Source organism: Lepidochelys kempii, chromosome 2 (genome assembly GCF_965140285.1).
Source record: "Lepidochelys kempii isolate rLepKem1 chromosome 2, rLepKem1.hap1, whole genome shotgun sequence".
In the NCBI taxonomy this organism is placed as follows: Eukaryota; Metazoa; Chordata; order Testudines; family Cheloniidae; genus Lepidochelys; species Lepidochelys kempii.
Window position 1 is genome coordinate 69,301,564 of NC_136381.1, and position 19,379 is coordinate 69,320,942.

The window sequence follows — 19,379 nt, forward strand, 5'->3', positions numbered from 1 at the left end:
TTTGCCACCCGATGGCCGGAAGCAGTAGCTCTAAGCAACACCAGGGCTAAAAGTGTGTGCCAGGCACTAGCAGACATTTTTGCCAGGGTAGGTTGGCCCTCCGACATCCTCACAGATGCAGGGACTAATTTCCTGGCAGGAACTATGAAAAACCTTTGGGAAGCTCATGGGGTAAATCACTTGGTTGCCACTCCTTACCATCATCAAACAAATGGCATGGTGGAGAAGTTTAATGGAACTTTGGGGGCCATGATACGTAAATTCGTAAATGAGCACTCCAATGATTGGGACCTAGTATTGCAGCAGTTGCTCTTTGCCTACAGAGCTGTACCACATCCCAGTTTAGGGTTTTCCCCATTTGAACTTGTATATGGCCGTGAGGTTAAGGGGCCATTGCAGTTGGTGAAGCAGCAATGGGAGGGATTTACACCTTCTCCAGGAACTAACATTCTGGACTTTGTAACCAACCTACAAAACACCCTCCGAACCTCTTTAGCCCTTGCTAGAGAAAACTTACAGGATGCTCAAAAAGAGCAAAAAGCCTGGTATGATAAACATGCCAGAGAGCGTTCCTTCAAAGTAGGAGACCAGGTCATGGTCTTAAAGGCGCTCCAGGCCCATAAAATGGAAGCATCGTGGGAAGGGCCATTCGTGGTCCAGGAGCGCCTGGGAGCTGTTAATTATCTCATAGCATTCCCCACCTCCAACCGAAAGCCTAAGGTGTATCATATTAATTCTCTAAAGCCCTTTTATTCCAGAGAATTAAAGGTTTGTCAGTTTACAGCCCAGGGAGGAGACGACGCTGAGTGGCCTGAAGGTGTCTATTACGAAGGGAAATGTGCTGGTGGTGTGGAAGAGGTGAACCTCTCCATGACCCTTGGGCGTATGCAGCGACAGCAGATCCAGGAGCTGTGCACTAGCTACGCGCCAACGTTCTCAGCCACCCCAGGACTGACTGAACGGGCATACCACTCCATTGACACAGGTAATGCTCACCCAATTAGGGTCCACCCTTACCGGGTGTCTCCTCAAGCTAAAACTGCTATAGAACGGGAGATCCAGGATATGTTACAGATGGGTGTAATCCGCCCCTCTGAAAGTGCATGGGCATCTCCAGTGGTTCTAGTTCCCAAACCAGATGGGGAAATACGTTTTTGCGTGGACTACCGTAAGCTAAATGCTGTAACTCGCCCAGACAACTATCCAATGCCACGCACAGATGAACTATTAGAGAAACTGGGACGGGCCCAGTTCATCTCTACCTTGGACTTAACCAAGGGGTACTGGCAGGTACCGCTAGATGAATCTGCCAAGGAAAGGTCAGCCTTCATCACACATCTCGGGCTGTATGAATTTAATGTACTCCCTTTCGGGCTGCGAAATGCACCCGCCACTTTCCAAAGACTTGTAGATGGTCTCCTAGCGGGATTAGGAGAATATGCAGTCGCCTACCTTGACGATGTGGCCATATTTTCGGATTCCTGGGCAGACCACCTGGAACATCTACAAAAAGTCCTTGAGCGCATAAGGGAGGCAGGACTAACTGTTAAGGCTAAGAAGTGTCAAATAGGCCTAAACAGAGTGACTTACCTTGGACACCAGGTGGGTCAAGGAACTATCAGCCCCCTACAGGCCAAAGTGGATGCTATCCAAAAGTGGCCTGTCCCAAAGTCAAAGAAACAGGTTCAATCCTTCTTAGGCTTGGCCGGTTATTACAGACGATTTGTACCGCACTACAGCCAAATCGCTGCCCCACTGACAGACCTAACCAAAAAGAAACAGCCAAATGCTGTTCAGTGGACCGGAAAGTGTCAGAAGGCCTTTAACAAGCTTAAAGCGACACTCATGTCTGACCCTGTACTAAGGGCCCCAGACTTTGACAAACCGTTCCTAGTAACCACAGATGCATCCGAGCGTGGTGTGGGAGCAGTTTTAATGCAGAAAGGACCTGATCAAGAATTCCACCCTGTAGTGTTTCTCAGCAAAAAACTGTCTGAGAGGGAAAGCAACTGGTCAGTCACTGAAAAAGAATGTTATGCCATTGTCTACGCTCTGGAAAAGCTACGCCCATATGTTTGGGGACGGCGTTTCCACCTGCAAACCGACCATGCTGCACTAAAGTGGCTTCACACCGTCAAAGAAACTAACAAAAAACTTCTTTGGTGGAGTTTAGCTCTCCAAGATTTTGATTTCGACATCCAACACATCTCAGGAGCTTCTAACAAAGTGGCTGATGCACTCTCCCGTGAAAGTTTCCCAGAATCAACTGGTTAAAATCGTCCTTGAGATGTGGAAAATATTGTTAGTCTTTATGTACTTGGTAGTATATTTAGAGATGCATGTGTCTTATTAACTCTGTTTTTCCTAGAGCTCCAGGAAGAAATCCCAGCCAGTGTTTCACCCTAGCTGAGATTTGGGGGGCGTGTCATAAATATAAAGGGAAGGGTAAACCCCTTTGAAATCCCTCCTGGCCAGGGGAAAGCTCCTCTCACCTGTAAAGGGTTAAGAAGCTAAAGGTAACCTCGCTGGCACCTGACCAAAATGACCAATGAGGAGACAAGATACTTTCAAAAGCTGGGAGGAGGGAGAGAAACAAAGGGTCTGTGTCTGTCTGTATGCTGGTTTCTGCCAGGGATAGACCAGGAATGGAGCCTTAGAACTTTTAGTAAGTAATCTAGCTAGATATGTGTTAGATTATGATTTCTTTAAATGGCTGAGAAAAGAATTGTGCTGAATAGAGTAACTATTTCTGTCTGTGTATCTTTTTTGTAACTTAAGGTTTTGCCTAGAGGGGTTCTCTATGTTTTTGAATCTAATTACCCTGTAAGATATCTACCATCCTGATTTTACAGGGGGGATTTCTTTATTTCTATTTACTTCTATTTTTTATTAAAAGTCTTCTTGTAAAACACTGAATGCTTTTTCATTGTTTTCAGATCCAAGGGTTTGGGTCTGTGGTCACCTATGCAAATTGTTGAGGCTTTTTACCAAACCTTGTCCAGGAAGTGGGGTGCAAGGTTTTGGGAAGTATTTTGGGGGGAAGGACGCGTCCAAACAGCTCTTCCCCAGTAACCAGTATTAGTTTGGTGGTGGTAGCGGCCAGTCCAAGGATAACGGAGGTAATATTTTGTACCTTGGGGAAGTTTTGACCTAAGCTGGTAAAGATAAGCTTAGGAGGTTTTTCATGCAGGTCCCCACATCTGTACCCTAGAGTTCAGAGTGGGGGAGGAACCGTGACAAGGTGTGTGAGACGAGGTCAAGACTCACCACCGCTGGCGCCTCCCACTGGTTGCTCCAGGAATTAGCTCCGTCCAGTCATGGAGCACCTTTTGCGCATGGAGCCTTGCCCTTCATCTGCTCTGCTGCTTTGGGGACCCACATTGCTCCCTTTTCAGCAGCGTCCTCTTCAGGACACTGCCCTCCGGCAGAGCCCACTGCTCCAGTCTCACTCCCTTCTGGGAGTTTGGTGCAATCAGCAGTCTTTGCTCTACACCCACCCTAGCGGCCAACTACAGCCTCAAAGTCTAGCCCTTTGTCACAGGGGTCAGCCCCAGCCTTTATCAGGCCACACTCCTCCTCAGCCAGGTGCAGTACAGGTGGGAAGGGGTGGACTCAGGCTCACCCGCTACTCTGGGTCCCGACACAGGGACCCTCTAGCAGCAGCCTCTCTGCTCTCCCCTTGTCCTGCTATTGTCCCTGGGCCACTTCCCCTTTGGCCCTATGCACCTGCCCAACCCTTTGTAGCTAGGCCGGCAGCCTGGGGTTTTCCTTGGCCAGAGCTCCCCAGCTCCTTCTGCTCTTCCCCAGCACTGCTCTGTCTAAGGTACTACCTTTCAGTTCAGGAGCCAGTCCTCCTCCCTTGCCCACCAGGGAGAGACTCCCTTGCTCTTTGCTAGGCAGTCTTTGTATAGGGCCTATGCCGGCCCTGATTGGCTGCCTCTCCCTCTGCCCTGATTGCTCTCCCCAGGCCTTCTTTGATTGGCTGTGGGTCTGCGCAGCCTCTCTGGCCTGGTTCAGCCCTTCTTCTCGGGGGTGGGGGGTAGCCTTGGAGTCCCTCAGCATGCGCAGGGCGTTCTTTGTGGTCTCTGAGAAAAGCTTATGAGTGTCAAAGGGGAGGTCCTGTTGTGCTTTGAATCTTTCTCAGAAACCCTGAAAGTTAGAGCCATGCACATAACTACCATTGTAGAGATGGATCTGGCAGTAGCATCCACAGTATCTAGGGATGCTTGGAGAGCTGTTTGGTCATAGTTGGCCCTCTGCAGTTAGTTGTGCGGCAGCTGCTCAATAAAGACTGTGAACTTGTTGTATTTGGACATGACCGCCTGATAATTTTCGCTCCAGAACCACAGGATTGTGGACAAGTATGACTTTCATCCAGAGAGATCCAGCTGCTTTTTGTCCTTGTCAAGAGGGGAGATCTCAAAAAGTACAGCATTCATTCACCACATCCAACACTAGGTTAGTTGGTCACAGGTTTCAGAGTGGCAGCCATGTTAGTCTGTATCAGCAAAAACAACGAAGAGTTCTTGTGGCACCTTAGAGACTAACAAATGTATTTGGGCATAAGATTTCGTGGGCTAGAATCCACTTCATCAGATGCATGGAGTGGAAAATACTTGCTTATGTATAAATATACCTGCTACTGTATTTTCCACTCCATGCATCTGATGAAGTGGGTTCTAGCCCACGAAAGCTTATGCCCAAATACATTTGTTAGTTCTAAGGTGCCACAAGGACTCCTCATTGTTTTTAGGTTAGTTGGGTGGGGGATGGGAAAATAAAAAGTCAGAATCCTTAAGGGGCACTTAGTATTACTGATTTGCCCTTTTGCATGTTGTTGGAATAGTAGAACGTGTTTGCCAGACTGTCTTAGCCAGAGCCAGGACAATCTCATCAATAGGTATCACCACCCTGGAGTGTGTTGCCGACTGCAAGATCCCCAGCAGCTAGTATTGCACATTCTTGACCTCCTCAGAGGGATCTGCAGGGTGTGGGCTATCTTTCTAATGAGGTTCTGAAACTGCCTGAAATTGTCAGCCATGAAAAGTGGTGGAGGCATAACCATCTCATCCACTGATGATAATGAAATGGGAGTCTCAGGCATGGCTTCTTCATCTGCCCTAGCCTCGTGGTCCTCAAACATTTCCTCCTGTGGGGTGGAGGATGGGGAGAGGGGGGATGGGAAACTCTGGTCTCCCTGAGGGGCAGTACTGGTGGTCTGGTAAATTGCTACTGATAGGCGGCCCACAGATCCCAATGTAGCCATTTCAGGGGTCCATAAAGAAGTGGGGGTCGCAAGCAACGCTGGTTCCACCACCATCCTTGATGACCTGCATGGTCCTCCCTATAGCTGGCCAAAAGCAGATTCCCAAAGGGGTATGTAAGAGTACCCCTTACCAAAATCAAGGAGACTGATTAGGAGTCCTCTTCCTCCATGTCCTCCCATGGGGGGGTGGGGCAGCCATTGAAGACAGAGTGGAGTCCTGTGCCAAAGGATGGCCACTTGGAGACTAATGCCATAGACAAGGTAGAGGTAGCTGAAGCTGCTGGTACCACTGATGAGTGCATCACTGACATCTGGCACCATTGCTTGCTCGATACTGAGGATACCCCTGGCTGAGCTGCTTGCATCAGTACTGATGGCTGGGTTAAGGTGCAGGACCGCATTAACAGAATGGATTCTTTGGTGCCAATAGCAGGGTCAAGCTCAATGGTACCCTGTACTTATCCTCATTACTGGTGGATGGTACCTGGGCCCTATTGGAGCCATGCTTCTTGTCCTTGGAACTCCAGGACTTCACAGGCCCACCGGTACTGGAGGAAGAGCCCTTGGCCTCAGCAATACCTTCAGAGACTGAGGACCTTGATGGGGACCTGATCTTTTTTGGCTCATGGTTCCCTCCCCACTCTAAACTCTAGGGTACTGATGTGGGGACCCGCATGAAAGACCTCCTAAGCTTATTTCTACTAGCTTAGGGTAAAACTTCCCCAAGGCACAAACTTTTTGCCCTTGGAGGGTACGCTGCCACCACCAAGTGATTTAACAAAGAATCAGGGAAAGGACCACTTGGAGTTCCTATTCCTCCAAAATATCCCTCCAAGCCCTTACACCCTCTTTCCTGGGGAGGCTTGAGAATAATATCCTAACCAATTGGTTACAAAGTGATCACAGACCCAAACCCCTGGGTCTGAGGACAATAGAGAAATCAGTCGGGCTCTTAAAAGAAACAGAACTGTATTAGAAAGAAAAAAGGTAAAAGAAGCACCTCTATAAAATTAGAAGGGAAGCTAATCTCACAGGGCAATCAGATTTAAAACACAGAGGATTTCCCTCTGGGCAAAAACTTTAAAGTTACAAAAAGAAAACCAGGAATACACCTTCCTCTCAGCACAGAGAAAATCACAAGTCAAAACAAAAGTAAATTAACGCATTTCCTTGCTAGTACTTACTGATTCTAATGGAGTTCAATTGCTTGCTTTCTATATCTCTCTCCGGCAAGCACACAGAACAGACAGACAAAAGCCTCCTTCCCCCTGCCTCCCCACCAGATTTGAAAGTATCTTGCCCCCTTATTGGTCCTTTTGGTCAGGTGCCAGCCAGGTTATCTGAGCTTCTTAACCCTTTACAGTTAAAAGGACATTGTGCCTCTGGCCAGGAGGGATTTTACAGTACTGTATACAGGAAGGTTGTTACGCTTCCCTTTATATTTATGACAGGCTTCTTAGGGTATGTCTACACTACGGAATAAGGTCGAATTTATAGAAGTTGATTTTTTAGAAATCGGTTTTATATATTCGAGTGTGTGTGTCCCCACAGAAAATGGTCTAAGTGTATTAAGTGCATTAACTCGGCGGAGCGCTTCCACAGTATCAAGGCTAGAGTCGACTTCCGGAGAGTTGCACTGTGGGTAGCTATCCCACAGTTCCCGCAGTCTCCGCTGCCCATTGGAATTCTGGGTTGAGATCCCAATGCCTGATGGGGCTAAAACATTGTCGCGGGTGGTTCTGGGTACATATCATCAGGCCCCCGTTCCATCCCTCCCTCCGTGAAAGCAAGGGCAGACAATTGTTTTGCGCCTTTTTTCCTGAGTTACCTGTGCAGACGCCATACCACGGCAAGCATGGAGCCCGCTCAGGTAACCATCACCGTATGTCTCCTGGGTGCTGGCAGACGCGGTACAGCATTGCTACACAGTAGCAGCAACCCATTGCCTTCTGGCAGGAGACGGTGCAATACGACTGGTAGCTGTCATCGTTGTGTCCAAGGTGCTCCTGGCCACGTCGTCTGGGAGCGCCTGGGCAGACATGGGCGCAGGGACTAAATCTGGAGTGACGTGACCAGGTCATTCTCTTTAGTCCTGCAGTCAGTCCTATTGAACCATCTTATGGTGAGCAGGCAGGCAATATGGATTGCTAGCAGTCGTACTGTACCATCTTCTGCCAGGCAGGCAAGAGATGAGGATTGCTAGTAGTCGTATTGTACCATCTTCTGCCGAGCAGCCATGAGATGTGGATGGCATGTAGTCCTTCTGCACCGTCTGCTGCCAGCCAAAGATGTAAAAGATAGATGGAGTGGATCAAAACAAGAAATAGACCAGATTTGTTTTGTACTCATTTGCTTCCCCGCATCCTAGGGGACTCATTCCTCTAGGTCACACTGTAGTCACTCACAAAGAAGGTGCAGCGAGGTAAATCTAGCCATGTATCAATCAGAGGCCAAGCTAACCTCCTTGTTCCAATAAGAACAATAACTTAGGTGCACCATTTCTTATTGGAACCCTCCGTGAAGTCCTGCCTGAAATACTCCTTGATGTAAAGCCACCCCCTTTGTTGATTTTAGCTCCCTGAAGCCAACCCTGTAAGCCGTGTCGTCAGTCTCTCCTCCCTGCATCAGAGCAACGGCAAACAATCGTGCATCTGAGTTGAGAGTGCTGTCCAGAGCAGTCACAATGGAGCACTCTGATGGGGCTAAAACATTGTCGCGGATGGTTCTAGGTACATATTGTCAGGCCCCCGTTCCCTCCCTCCCTCCGTGAAAGCAAGGGCAGACAATTGTTTCGCGCCTTTTTTCCTGAGTTACCTGTGCAGATGCCATACCACGGCAAGCATGGAGCCTGCTCAGGTAATCGTCACCGTATGTCTCCTGGGTGCTGGCAGACGCGATACGGCATTGCTACACAGTAGCAGCAACCCCTTGCCTTGTAGCAGCAGACGGTACAGTACGACTGGTAGCCGTCATCATCATGTCTGAGATGCTCCTGGCCACGTCGGCCATGAGCGCCTGGGCAGACATCGGCTCAGGGATTAAATTTGGAGTGACTTGACCAGGTCATTCTCTTTAGTCCTGCAGTCAATCCTATTGAACCGTCTTATGGTGAGCAGGCAGGAGATACGGATTGCTAGCAGTCATATTGCACCATCTTCTGCGGAGCAGCCATGAGATGTGGATGGCATGTAGTCCTTCTGCACCATCTGCTGCCAGCCAAAGATGTAAAAGATAGATGGAGTGGATCAAAACAAGAAATAGACCAGATTTGTTTTGTACTCATTTGCCTCCTCCCCCGTCTAGGGGACTCATTCCTCTAGGTCACACTGCAGTCACTCACAGGGAAGGTGCAGCGAGGTAAATCTAGCCATGTATCAATCAGAGGCCAGACTAACCTCCTTGTTCCAATAAGAACAATAACTTAGGTGCACCATTTCTTATTGGAACCCTCCGTGAAGTCCTGCCTGAAATACTCCTTGATGTAAAGCCACCCCCTTTGTTGATTTTAGCTCCCTGAAGACAACTCTGTAAGCCATGTCGTCAGTCGCCCCTCCCTCCGTCAGAGCAACGGCAGACAATCGTTCCGCACCCTTTTTCTGTGCGGACGCCATACCAAGGCAAGCATGGAGGTCGCTCAGCTCACTTTGGGAATTAGGAGCACATTAAACACCACACACATTATCCAGCAGTATATGCAGCACCGGAACCTCGCAAAGCGATACCGGGTGAGGAGGCAACGTCAGCGCGGTCACGGGAGTGATCAGGACATGGACACAGATTTCTCTGAAAGCATGGGCCCTGCCAATGCATGCATCATGGTGCTAATGGGGCAGGTTTATGCTGTGGAACGTCGATTCTGGGCTCGGGAAACAAGCACAGACTGGTGGGACCGCATAGTGTTGCAGGTGTGGGACAATTCCCAGTGGCTGCGAAACTTTCGCATGCGTAAGGGCACTTTCATGGAACTTTGTGACTTGCTTTCCCCTGCCCTGAAGCGCATGAATACCAAGATGAGAGCAGCCCTTACAGTTGAGAAGCGAGTGGCGATAGCCCTGTGGAAGCTTGCAACGCCAGACAGCGTTGGGGTCAGTTGGGAATCAATTTGGAGTGGGCAAATCTACTGTGGGGACTGCTGTGATGCAAGTAGCCCATGCAATCAAAGATCTGCTGATATCAAGGGTAGTGACCCTGGGAAATGTGCAGGTCATAGTGGATGGCTTTGCTGCAATGGGATTCCCTAACTGTGGTGGGACCATAGACGGAACCCATATCCCTCTCTTGGCACCGGAGCACCAAGCTGCCGAGTACATAAACCGCAAGGGGTACTTTTCAATAGTGCTGCAACCTCTGGTGGATCACAAGGGACGTTTCATCAACATCAACGTGGGATGGCCGGGAAAAGTACATGACGCTCGCATCTTCAGGAACTCTGGTCTGTTTCAAAAGCTGCAGAAAGGGACTTTATTCCCAGACCAGAAAATAACTGTTGGGGATGTTGAAATGCCTATATGTATCCTTGGGGACCCAGCCTACCCCTTAATGCCATGGCTCATGAAGCTGTACACAGGCACCCTGGACAATAGTCAGGAGCTGTTCAACTACAGGCTGAGCAAGTGCAGAATGGTGGTAGAATGTGCATTTAGACGTTTAAAGGCGCGCTGGCGCAGTTTACTGACTCGCTTAGACCTCAGGGAAACCAAAATTCCCACTGTTATTACTGCTTGCTGTGTGCTCCACAATATCTGTGAGAGTAAGTGGGAGACGTTTATGGTGGGGTGGGAGGTTGAAGCAAATCGTCTGGCTGCTGATTACACGCAGCCAGACACCAGGGCGGTTAGAAGAGCACAGGAGGGCGCGGTACGCATCAGAGAAGCTTTGAAAACCAGTTTCATGACTGGCCAGGCTACGGTGTGAAAGTTCTGTTTGTTTCTCCTTGATGAAACCCCCTGCCCCTTGGTTCACTCTACTTCCCTGTAAGCTAACCATCCTCCCCTCCTCCCTTCGATCACCGCTTGCAGAGGCAATAAAGTCATTGTTGCTTCACATTCATGCATTCTTTATTCATTCATCACACAAATAGGGGGATGACTACCAAGGTAGCCCAGGAGGGGTGGTGGAGGAGGGAAGGAAAATGCCACACAGCACTTTAATAGTTTACAACTTTAAAATTTATTGAATGCCAGCCTTCTTTCTTTTGGGGCAATCCTCTGTGGCGGAGTGGCTGGTTGGCCGGTGGCCCCCCCACCGCGTTCTTGGGTGTCTGGGTGAGGAGGCTATGGAACTTGGGGAGGAGGGCGGTTGGTTACACAGGGGCTGTAGTGGCAGTCTGTGCTCCAGCTGCCTTTGCTGCAGCTCAACCATACACTGGAGCTCAACCATACATCCAGCAGCCTCAGCATTGAATCCTGCCTCCTCTCATCATGCTCCTGCCACATTTGAGCTTCAGCCCTGTCTTCAGCCCGCCACTTACTCTCTTCAGCCCACCACCTCTCCTCCCGGACATTTTGTGCTTTCCTGCACTCTGACATTATTTGCCTCCACGCATTCGTCTGTGCTCTGTCAGTGCGGGAGGACAGCATGAGCTCGGAGAACATTTCATCTCGAGTGCGTTTTTTTTTTTCTTTCTAAGCTTCACTAGCCTCTGGGAAGGAGAAGATCCTGTGATCATTGAAACACATGCAGCTGGTGGAGAAAAAAAAAGGGACAGCGGTATTTAAAAAGACACATTTTATAAAACAGTGGCTACACTCTTTCAGGGTAAACCTTGTTGTTAACATTACATACATAGCACATGTGCTTTCGTTACAAGGTCGCATTTTGCCTCCCCCCCACCGTGTGGCTACCCCCTCAACCCTCCCCCCTCCCCATGGCTAACAGCGGGGAACATTTCTGTTTAGCCACAGGCAAACAGCCCAGCAGGAACGGGCTCCTCTGAGTGTCCCCTGAAGAAAAGCACTCTATTTCAACCAGGTGACCATGAATTATATCTCACTCTCCTGAGGATAACACAGAGAGATAAAGAACGGATGTTGTTTGAACGCCAGCAAACATACACTGCAATGCTTTGTTGTACAATGATTCCTGAGTACGTGTTACTGGCCTGGAGTGGTAAAGTGTCCTACCATGAAGGACGCAATAAGGCTGCCCTCCCCAGAAACCTTTTGCAAAGGCTTTGGGAGTACATCCAGGAGAGCCGCGAATGCCAGGGCAAAGTAATCCTTTCACATGCTTGCTTTTAAACCATGTATAGTATTTTAAAAGGTACACTCACCGGAGGTCCCTTCTCCACCTGCCGGGGCCAGGAAGCAGCCTTGGGTGGGTTCAGGGGGTACTGGCTCCAGGTCCAGGGTGAGAAACAGTTCCTGGCTGTCGGGAAAACTGGTTTCTCCGCTTGCTTGCTGTGAGCTATCTACAACCTCATCATCATCATCATCTTCTTCATCCCCAAAACCTGCTTCCGTGTTTCCTCCATCTCCATTGAAGGAGTCAAACAACACGGCTGGGGTAGTGGTGGCTGAACCCCCTAAAATGCCATGCAGCTCATCATAGAAGCGGCATGTTTGGGGCTCTGACCCGGAGCAGCTGTTCGCCTCTCTGGTTTTCTGGTAGGCTTGCCTCAGCTCCTTAAGTTTCATGCGGCACTGCTTCGGGTCCCTGTTATGGCCTCTGTCCTTCATGCCCTGGGAGATTTTGACAAGGTTTTGGCATTTCGAAAACTGGAACGGAGTTCTGATAGCACGGATTCCTCTCCCCAAACAGCGATCAGATCGCATACCTCCCGTTCGGTCCATGCTGGACCTCTTTTGCGATTCTGGGACTCCATCATGGTCACCTCTGCTGATGAGCTCTGCATGGTCACCTGCAGCTTGCCACGCTGGCCAAACAGGAAATGAGATTCAAAAGTTCGCGGTTCTTTTCCTGTCTACCTGGCCAGTGCATCTGAGTTGAGAGTGCTGTCCAGAGCGGTCACAATGGAGCACTCTCGGATAGCTCCCGGAGGCCAATACCGTCGAATTGTGTCCACAGTACCCCAAATTCGAGCCGGCAAGGTCGATTTAAGCGCTAATCCACTTGTCAGGGGTGGAGTAAGGAAATCGATTTTAAGAGCCCTTTAAGTCGAAATAAAGGGCTTCATCGTGTGGACGGGTGCAGGTTTACATCGACTTAACGCTGCTAAATTCGACCTAAAGTCCTAGTGTAGACCAGGGCTTAGAGTGAGAGTCCATGCTTCTCTTTCTGGGTGTCTTCCTAGTGGCCTCCAAAGATTCCCTTCTTTAGGGGAAGAATGCCTTGAGGTTTTCAGGGTGCTGAATCCATCCAGAGACAGATGTGTGGTGGGATAGGTCTCCTGACCTGGCTCAGAAAGTGTTGCGGGCAGTGTTTTACGGTTAACGCTCTGAGCTTTATCTCCTTGGTCTTTTTTGTCCTGGGCTTTAGGACCAAGGAGAAGGAATACTTCTGCGATATGTGGGAATGCCCCAGACACACCTGGAGTGCTCATTGCTTACCGGTATAGCCTCCCGGCAACAAAGGCAGCATTTGAAGCCTGGTGAGCCAGGCATGCTCCGCTAGGAGAAGACAAGTCTCCCAGAGAGGAAAAAAGAGAGGGAAAAACAACCCTCTCACCTAACTTGCTAACTAACTATAAACCGCATAACTGCAATAAAAAAAACAGAAGGCTGAGCATGTTCTAGGTGGAAATGCTAGGGCTCCACCTCAGGCCGAGGCAATAGAGAAGGAACTGAGGGCAGATCGCTTGTTCACCCCTATATAGCCTTGGTGTCTGCCACATGGAGGTTTACGGTGCATGTGCGAGCCAAACAGACACGGATAGCTAGAAATCTCCAATTAAGGGCTCAAGAGGAGCATGAACTCCTGAAGTGGAGCATACATAGGGCCACTACTCAACGAAGGAGCTAAGTTAAGTATGGAATAATGCCACCTTGTGGACCCTGCAAGTAACTAACAGGAAGTGGGCTTGAGACACACATAGAAGCAGACAGGTTAGGGGTTCTCTAAGTTACACACTGAATCTCGTTTCATCCTTTATGTTGTCGATATGATTGTTAAATGAAATAATTTCACAGAAATCTAAGACTCTCTGCTTTCTTAAGAATACTATAGCTTGGTGAGTAAGTATGAAAAAGGATTATCTTATTTTTAAACTCTGTCAGTGCATTCTCTTCTTTAAGTAAAATTTCTCATCTGAGGTTATACATTAAATATCTCTTCTTTCAGGGGGTGTCATTTGTTTTAGTCCCAAAAGCTACCTACGTGCCAAACAAATTTGGCTCCCCCTCACTTTTGTTATTGAAAATTATCAACAGAAATAATATTTAAGCTATGATTATCAAAACAGCTATTTACATTTAAAGGAATGAATCTCACAGCAATATAAGTTTCCTGCATGAATCATTTTTATGACACTAATTTTGGTTCTTTGTCACACACTGCATCCCACATTTGGGACATAAAAAGTTGAGAGGCATGATCACAAGGGTTATGACTCAGATAAGCTGCTTTACACATGCAAATGTAGAACCCTGATTATCACCTATGGAAAATCTAGGGATAAAGCTGGAACAGAATACTGCTACAAAAATCTATAAGGAGAATTTTGTTCTTACAATCAAGAGCTGGTGGTAGACATTCAGAAAACAGTGCTATTGTTTGAGTTTGTAAGAAAACTTAAGTTTTGTGTCTTTTTACCTTGTTCCTTTGAAATTTTCCTCCTTTTACCAATGGTTCGTGCAGTTTCCTCACACCTGTGTCCCCTCTTTCACCATACAGAGTGATATAAACATTTGCAAAGGTTTCTGATCCCCAGTGGTCACCAGTGTGTATAGAGACAATATACTTGTTGACTATACAAAGAAAGAAGATTGTTTGAACAAAACAGATTGAATTGAAAGGGAAAGCTTCAAGGAAAACTGCAATATAATTTAAAGATATTCTAATAAAATCAGAGAAACTACAACCAAAAAAAGAACACATTACATGGAGATTAGAACAGAAAGGGAGTGGTTCTTCTGTATGAATCTGATCCAATTCCCACTGGAGTCATTGACAGTGGGAACTTGATTGTCCCTATGTGGCTCTTGTGCTAGTACACTTGGAAAAAATCATTCTGTTTTATTGTATGGGACTCTGGAGGAACTAAGGAGAAGTCAATTCTTGTCCGTCAGAAGAATAAATGTCTCCATGATAATAATAATAAAAATAAAAAAGTAACCATCAAGGAGGAAGGCACTTCTTGACATGATGCAAATTAGAGCAGAGGGGATGGGCATAACGTAGTATCTGAATTCATGACAGTGTATGTATTATATGACAAGCTAATGAACACATTTAACATTGTAAGGTACATGATGCCTTTTAAAGTCTTCTGTCTTTATAATGCAGTCATATGACTGCATTTCGCTGGTCCAGTCTACAGTGTCAGAGTGGCCTTTTTCTGGGAAGTATCAATAAGGCTGCAGACCTATGTTACGCTTTATGGAGATAGTGACATAGTAACATGAGCTCCTAAATTTTTTTTCTATATATAATTTATTTGGCTAATATTTAGCTATATATGAGGTCATAATTAATCAGTGTAGTTTTCCTTTAAGATCCATAGTAATTTTCAGATGCTCAGATAGGAGCAAACCGTGTTACCATGTTAGAACATTTAGGCTATGTCTACACTACAGACCTTACAGTGGCACAGCTGTACCACTGCAGCAGCACGGTTGTATGGTCTCCTGTGTAGCCCCTCTATGCCGACGGGAGAGGGTTCTCCCGTCGGCATCATTAAACCACTCCAAATGAGCAGTGGTAGCTATGTCAACAGGAGACGCTCTCTGGCCAACATAGTGCTGTCCACACAGGCGCTTTTGTCTGTGAAACTTATGTCGATCAAGGGGTGATTTTTTTCACACCCCTAACCAACAAAAGTTTTACCGATGAAAGTGCTACTGTAGACATAGCCTCGGTTTAGAGAAACCATGACAGTTGGGCCCTTAACCAATTGACCTGCATGTGTAATGCACAAATGTGAAGCTCTCTATTCTTTAATGTTATGGGTACAATTTTGGAAGGCCCTCTGAAAAAGTGGGACCTTCCCACATTACATAAATGCCCTTGAAATTACAGCACAACTTTAGTGTACAGTAATGATTATTTCTGATATTCACTTCAGTAACTCAAGCTATGATAAGCTAAAGAATTCAATACTAAGTCTACCAAAATTGACTTCCATAGCTTTGATTTATGTCTTATCTTTTACTAGCATAATTAGATTTTTCCAGTTTTGCACACTTAGAGTTATGCACAAAATTTAGCAAATGTTAAACCCAATTTGTCATGTAACTAGGAGAGATTTTAAAATGTGCAATATTGTCGCAATGCATGCGCAAACAGAGTCACTGCAGAAGCACCACAGATTTTAAGTAAGGAGAATGATTAAATGTCATATTTGCTGAATTTATTCTTTTTCAAAGTCTGGTTCACTTTGTTCCTGTCTCCTTTGCTATTTTTACCTGGTAAAGGTTTCTGGTTCTCATTCACTGCAGGGAATTCTTTCACCAGCTCTCTGTCTTCCCTGTTAACAGAGAGCCAGCAGTTACAGTCAAAGTTCACTTCTTGTTTAGTATGTAGCTCTTGCATGTGAAAGGACTTCAGATGCCAGCCCTCAAAACCTGGCAAATCATCACAGCTGACCCGAATCTTGTACACATCCCCCACATCTCCAGTTTCAACCTGCAATAAATATAATGAAGAAAAGTAGGCTATCAAGGCAGCATCATGAACAGAGACTTTTTCCAAATGGCATAGGACAGATGAAGCTAATGTTAACAGACAGGAAGGATGATTTTGTGGTTAAGATAAAGGAGATAAGCAATCTATTCCTGGTTTTCCTATAGAATTCTGGTGTGACCTTGGGCATGCCATCTGAATCTTCCTTCTCTGTTTCCTTATCTGAAAAATGGGGATGATACTTTCCCTGCTAAGGAGCTGTGAGGCTAAATTCATTAATATCTGTGCACTGAGGGCCTTGGATGGAAGCTGTTATGTAATGGTCTGATCATGCCAGCTGCTGAGTGCCCTCAACTACTATTAAAATCAATAGGATCAAGCCCTAAGTGTTAGGTATTATGGGTAATAACAAGAAGTAATAATAAAGCCTCGCTCAAGTAGTTTTAATGAAACATTCACTTGTATAATAATATATTTCATAATCCAAATGATTTCATATCCGCTTCGTTGGAAAACAGGAGCCGTTTTGTTCTTTTAAAAAAAAAATCATTAACCTTATACATCTAGCTTTGCACTATAGGGTTGCCCTTCCCTACTGTCAATGATGTAACCACATTGGCCTGATGATCGGGAATGGGAAAGTTGAATCCCTTGATACTTTTGCTGGTTAACTTCAAGTCCCGGTGGGATCTTTCCACTGCTCACTACCTCCATGGATCTCTCTGAGCCCCAATTTATCCATCCAATCCACAGCTTAAGGCAGTGGAGGGGCTGAGGGTGAATGATATCGATAGCAAAAAACCTGGATAGACATGGCAAAATTTGCAGTCAGATCCCTCCTCATTACTTTCTCATTTCCTTAGTGTCTGTGGGGCAGGGAAGAGAGAAGGGAACTGCTGAACCCACCAGCCTCTCCTCTCCCCACCTTTCATTCCAGGAGGTAGTTAGCTGCAGCCTTCCGAAGCTGTAAAAGTTGTTGGATTGGATGGAGAAAGCAACCTTCATTCACAGCCATCAGGCCAAAGCAGCACCCACATCTGATTGTTTCATCAGCCTACTGCTGGAAACAATAGTGGCTTCAAGAGAAACAAGAGACGAAGCTCGTTTTAAAAGGTAACAATTAATTTTAAGACAGGACTAAGCAAAAAATGTTGCCCAGGGTCTTGTATTCCATCAAAACTACCTTCTCTCATTTTATAAGTTAATATTTTCAGTCCAACTACAACATAAGGCTTTGTGACCAGTGCCTGAGTGAGTTAACCTGTTATTTAGAGACAGCAGAAGGAACATTTTATATTATTTTGGGCAGAGGATGGTTAGTTGCCCTACTCTCATTAACATCAACAGAAGTCATGTAGCTAAAATATGGTGGAATGTTTTGAATATTTGGAGGAAACTGTCAGTTAAAAAGGTGGCACCTATTAAAATAATACTGCAATCAGAAGAGGAAAATGAGTTAATTCTACCTCCAAGCTAAACCCCAGAAGTCAGAGGGCAGTTCATAGGGACTGGGGCATGAAATCCTCCTCATTGTCCACGTATTGGTAGCAGTGCTGCTCTGTGGCTGATAATGTGGGCTTGAGGCTGTAGTTATTCACTGGAGAATCCACCAGACTTCCCCCTCTCTTTCCTTGGCCTGCACCTACTTGCCCCAAGCCCTGCTATATGGGGATACAAGAGCATCCTTTGTGGAGCTGTACTCTGAAGTACACAGTGGGTTTGCAGCCCTTTGTGGGTTCACCATATCCTTCCCAAGTCTTGTGCAGTGGAATCACATTGATTCCACTGTGTTTAACAATATCGCAGTGTCCATGCAAGGGGAGACAGAATTTCCCCATTGCACGAACAGGGTTTTATTTCAAGAGTTTTTCATTCAAGGTTGTGGAGGCTGCAAAGGGTATCATGAGGCATGGCTATATTTGTTGTACTAATCCATCTAATTCTTCTCAGAGGTGTGTGTTTTTCTCTTATTCTCAAAGGGAGAACGTACTGTTCTTCTACATGTCCAAATTGTGCCTTCTTCAGAAGCAATGAAGTCATAAGTTCTGCTTTTTCACAGCAGGACTTTCTGTTTTTAAAATTATTGCCTGTAGTTTTTCCTTCTTACAAATAGACCCCTTGACTCCATTTATATCACACAGCTACTTAGTTGTACATACCGAAGAGTATTTACTGGACAAAAACTTTGTGATTTAGAATTGCAAAAATACAGCACTCGGATATTTTTCTTTTTACTTAAGGTGGCAAATTGTACCCCACCTTCTTATCTTGTCTTCTGCTACCCAGCCCTCTGCAGCCCTCTAGACTTCTTAACAGTTGCAAAGAAATTCTAAAGACATTTTAAAAAATACATCTTGCATTCCTTGCAGCAAATGTGAATACAATATACATTGTAGATGTAACGTACAGGAAGACAGTTTCAGAGACTATTTCACTACTGTTTAAAGCGTGACTGCTCTACAACCATTGTTTTCCCTTCATTTCCCATAATCCTGATTTCAATGAACTCTATGACTATGCCTCCAAACAGAATACACCTGCAACCAGACTTCTTCCTGATCTACTGAATTAAACTGCACTGGGTAATCTCAATTGAATTCAGCAGATATTTCTCTCCTTTTAACATTTTTTCCTCTCATTCAATCATTATTATCCTCTTTTCTATTTCAGTCTTTTGGTCCATCACCGTAATGCATGTTTTTATTACATCAATTCTAACCCTTTCCTGAGCAACTTACCATGATCACCTTTCTATTTCAGAACTGGATTCCTACCTTGGCTCCAATAATTTTCTTTCTTCACCTTCTGATCCCTATAAGCTTCAAATTAATGCAAAATATCCTAAATAGAGCTGAGCGAATAATTCTTAGCAATGCAGCCTCTCTCCTCATCTTATGGAGTATTTGCAAGTAGAATACTCTTTCCTCATATTTATTCATGATTCAAAGTTTGCTAATTAATTTTGTCACATATTTTTCCTCTCTCAGTCACAGTTTGAGCCAAGTATTCTATACTTGGTGCTTGAAATTTGAGCTATGTTAGTTGTGATTGGTCATATAGTAAGTAACAGGTATTGCTTCTGTTCCAGGATTGAATGAGCATAACTCTTATAATCAAGAGATGGCTTTGAACAAGCCACTGGGGCTTTGACTCTCTCAGAGAAAGGTACTAGATAAAGGAAGATTAGGTAAATTTGTAATATTTTGAGCCTTTTTCTTTCTTGGCTCCACAAGACTTCTTCAGAGGAACCAGTCCTAGAATAGTTAGGCTACTCTAAGATTTATTGTCTGGATGCATACCTTAACTTTAATTCATTGTCACTTTCACATAAAGCATGTGTGCATGCATGTGTCATCCTAGGTACAAAGGGTGTGGT

The 19,379-nt window shown here is 45.9% G+C and overlaps 1 protein-coding gene across 1 annotated transcript in view; it reads right to left on the reverse strand.

The window, feature by feature from the left end:
• Positions 1 to 19,379, reverse strand: part of RP1 (RP1 axonemal microtubule associated) — a 295,040-nt gene that overhangs the window by 104,286 nt on the left and 171,375 nt on the right. Inside the window, exons 32-33 of the mRNA XM_073329615.1 lie at positions 15,787 to 16,006; positions 13,976 to 14,130 (exon numbers count right to left, since the gene is read on the reverse strand). Coding sequence (XP_073185716.1) covers positions 13,976 to 14,130; positions 15,787 to 16,006 — 375 coding nt within the window. The remainder of the gene's footprint in view (positions 1 to 13,975; positions 14,131 to 15,786; positions 16,007 to 19,379) is intronic.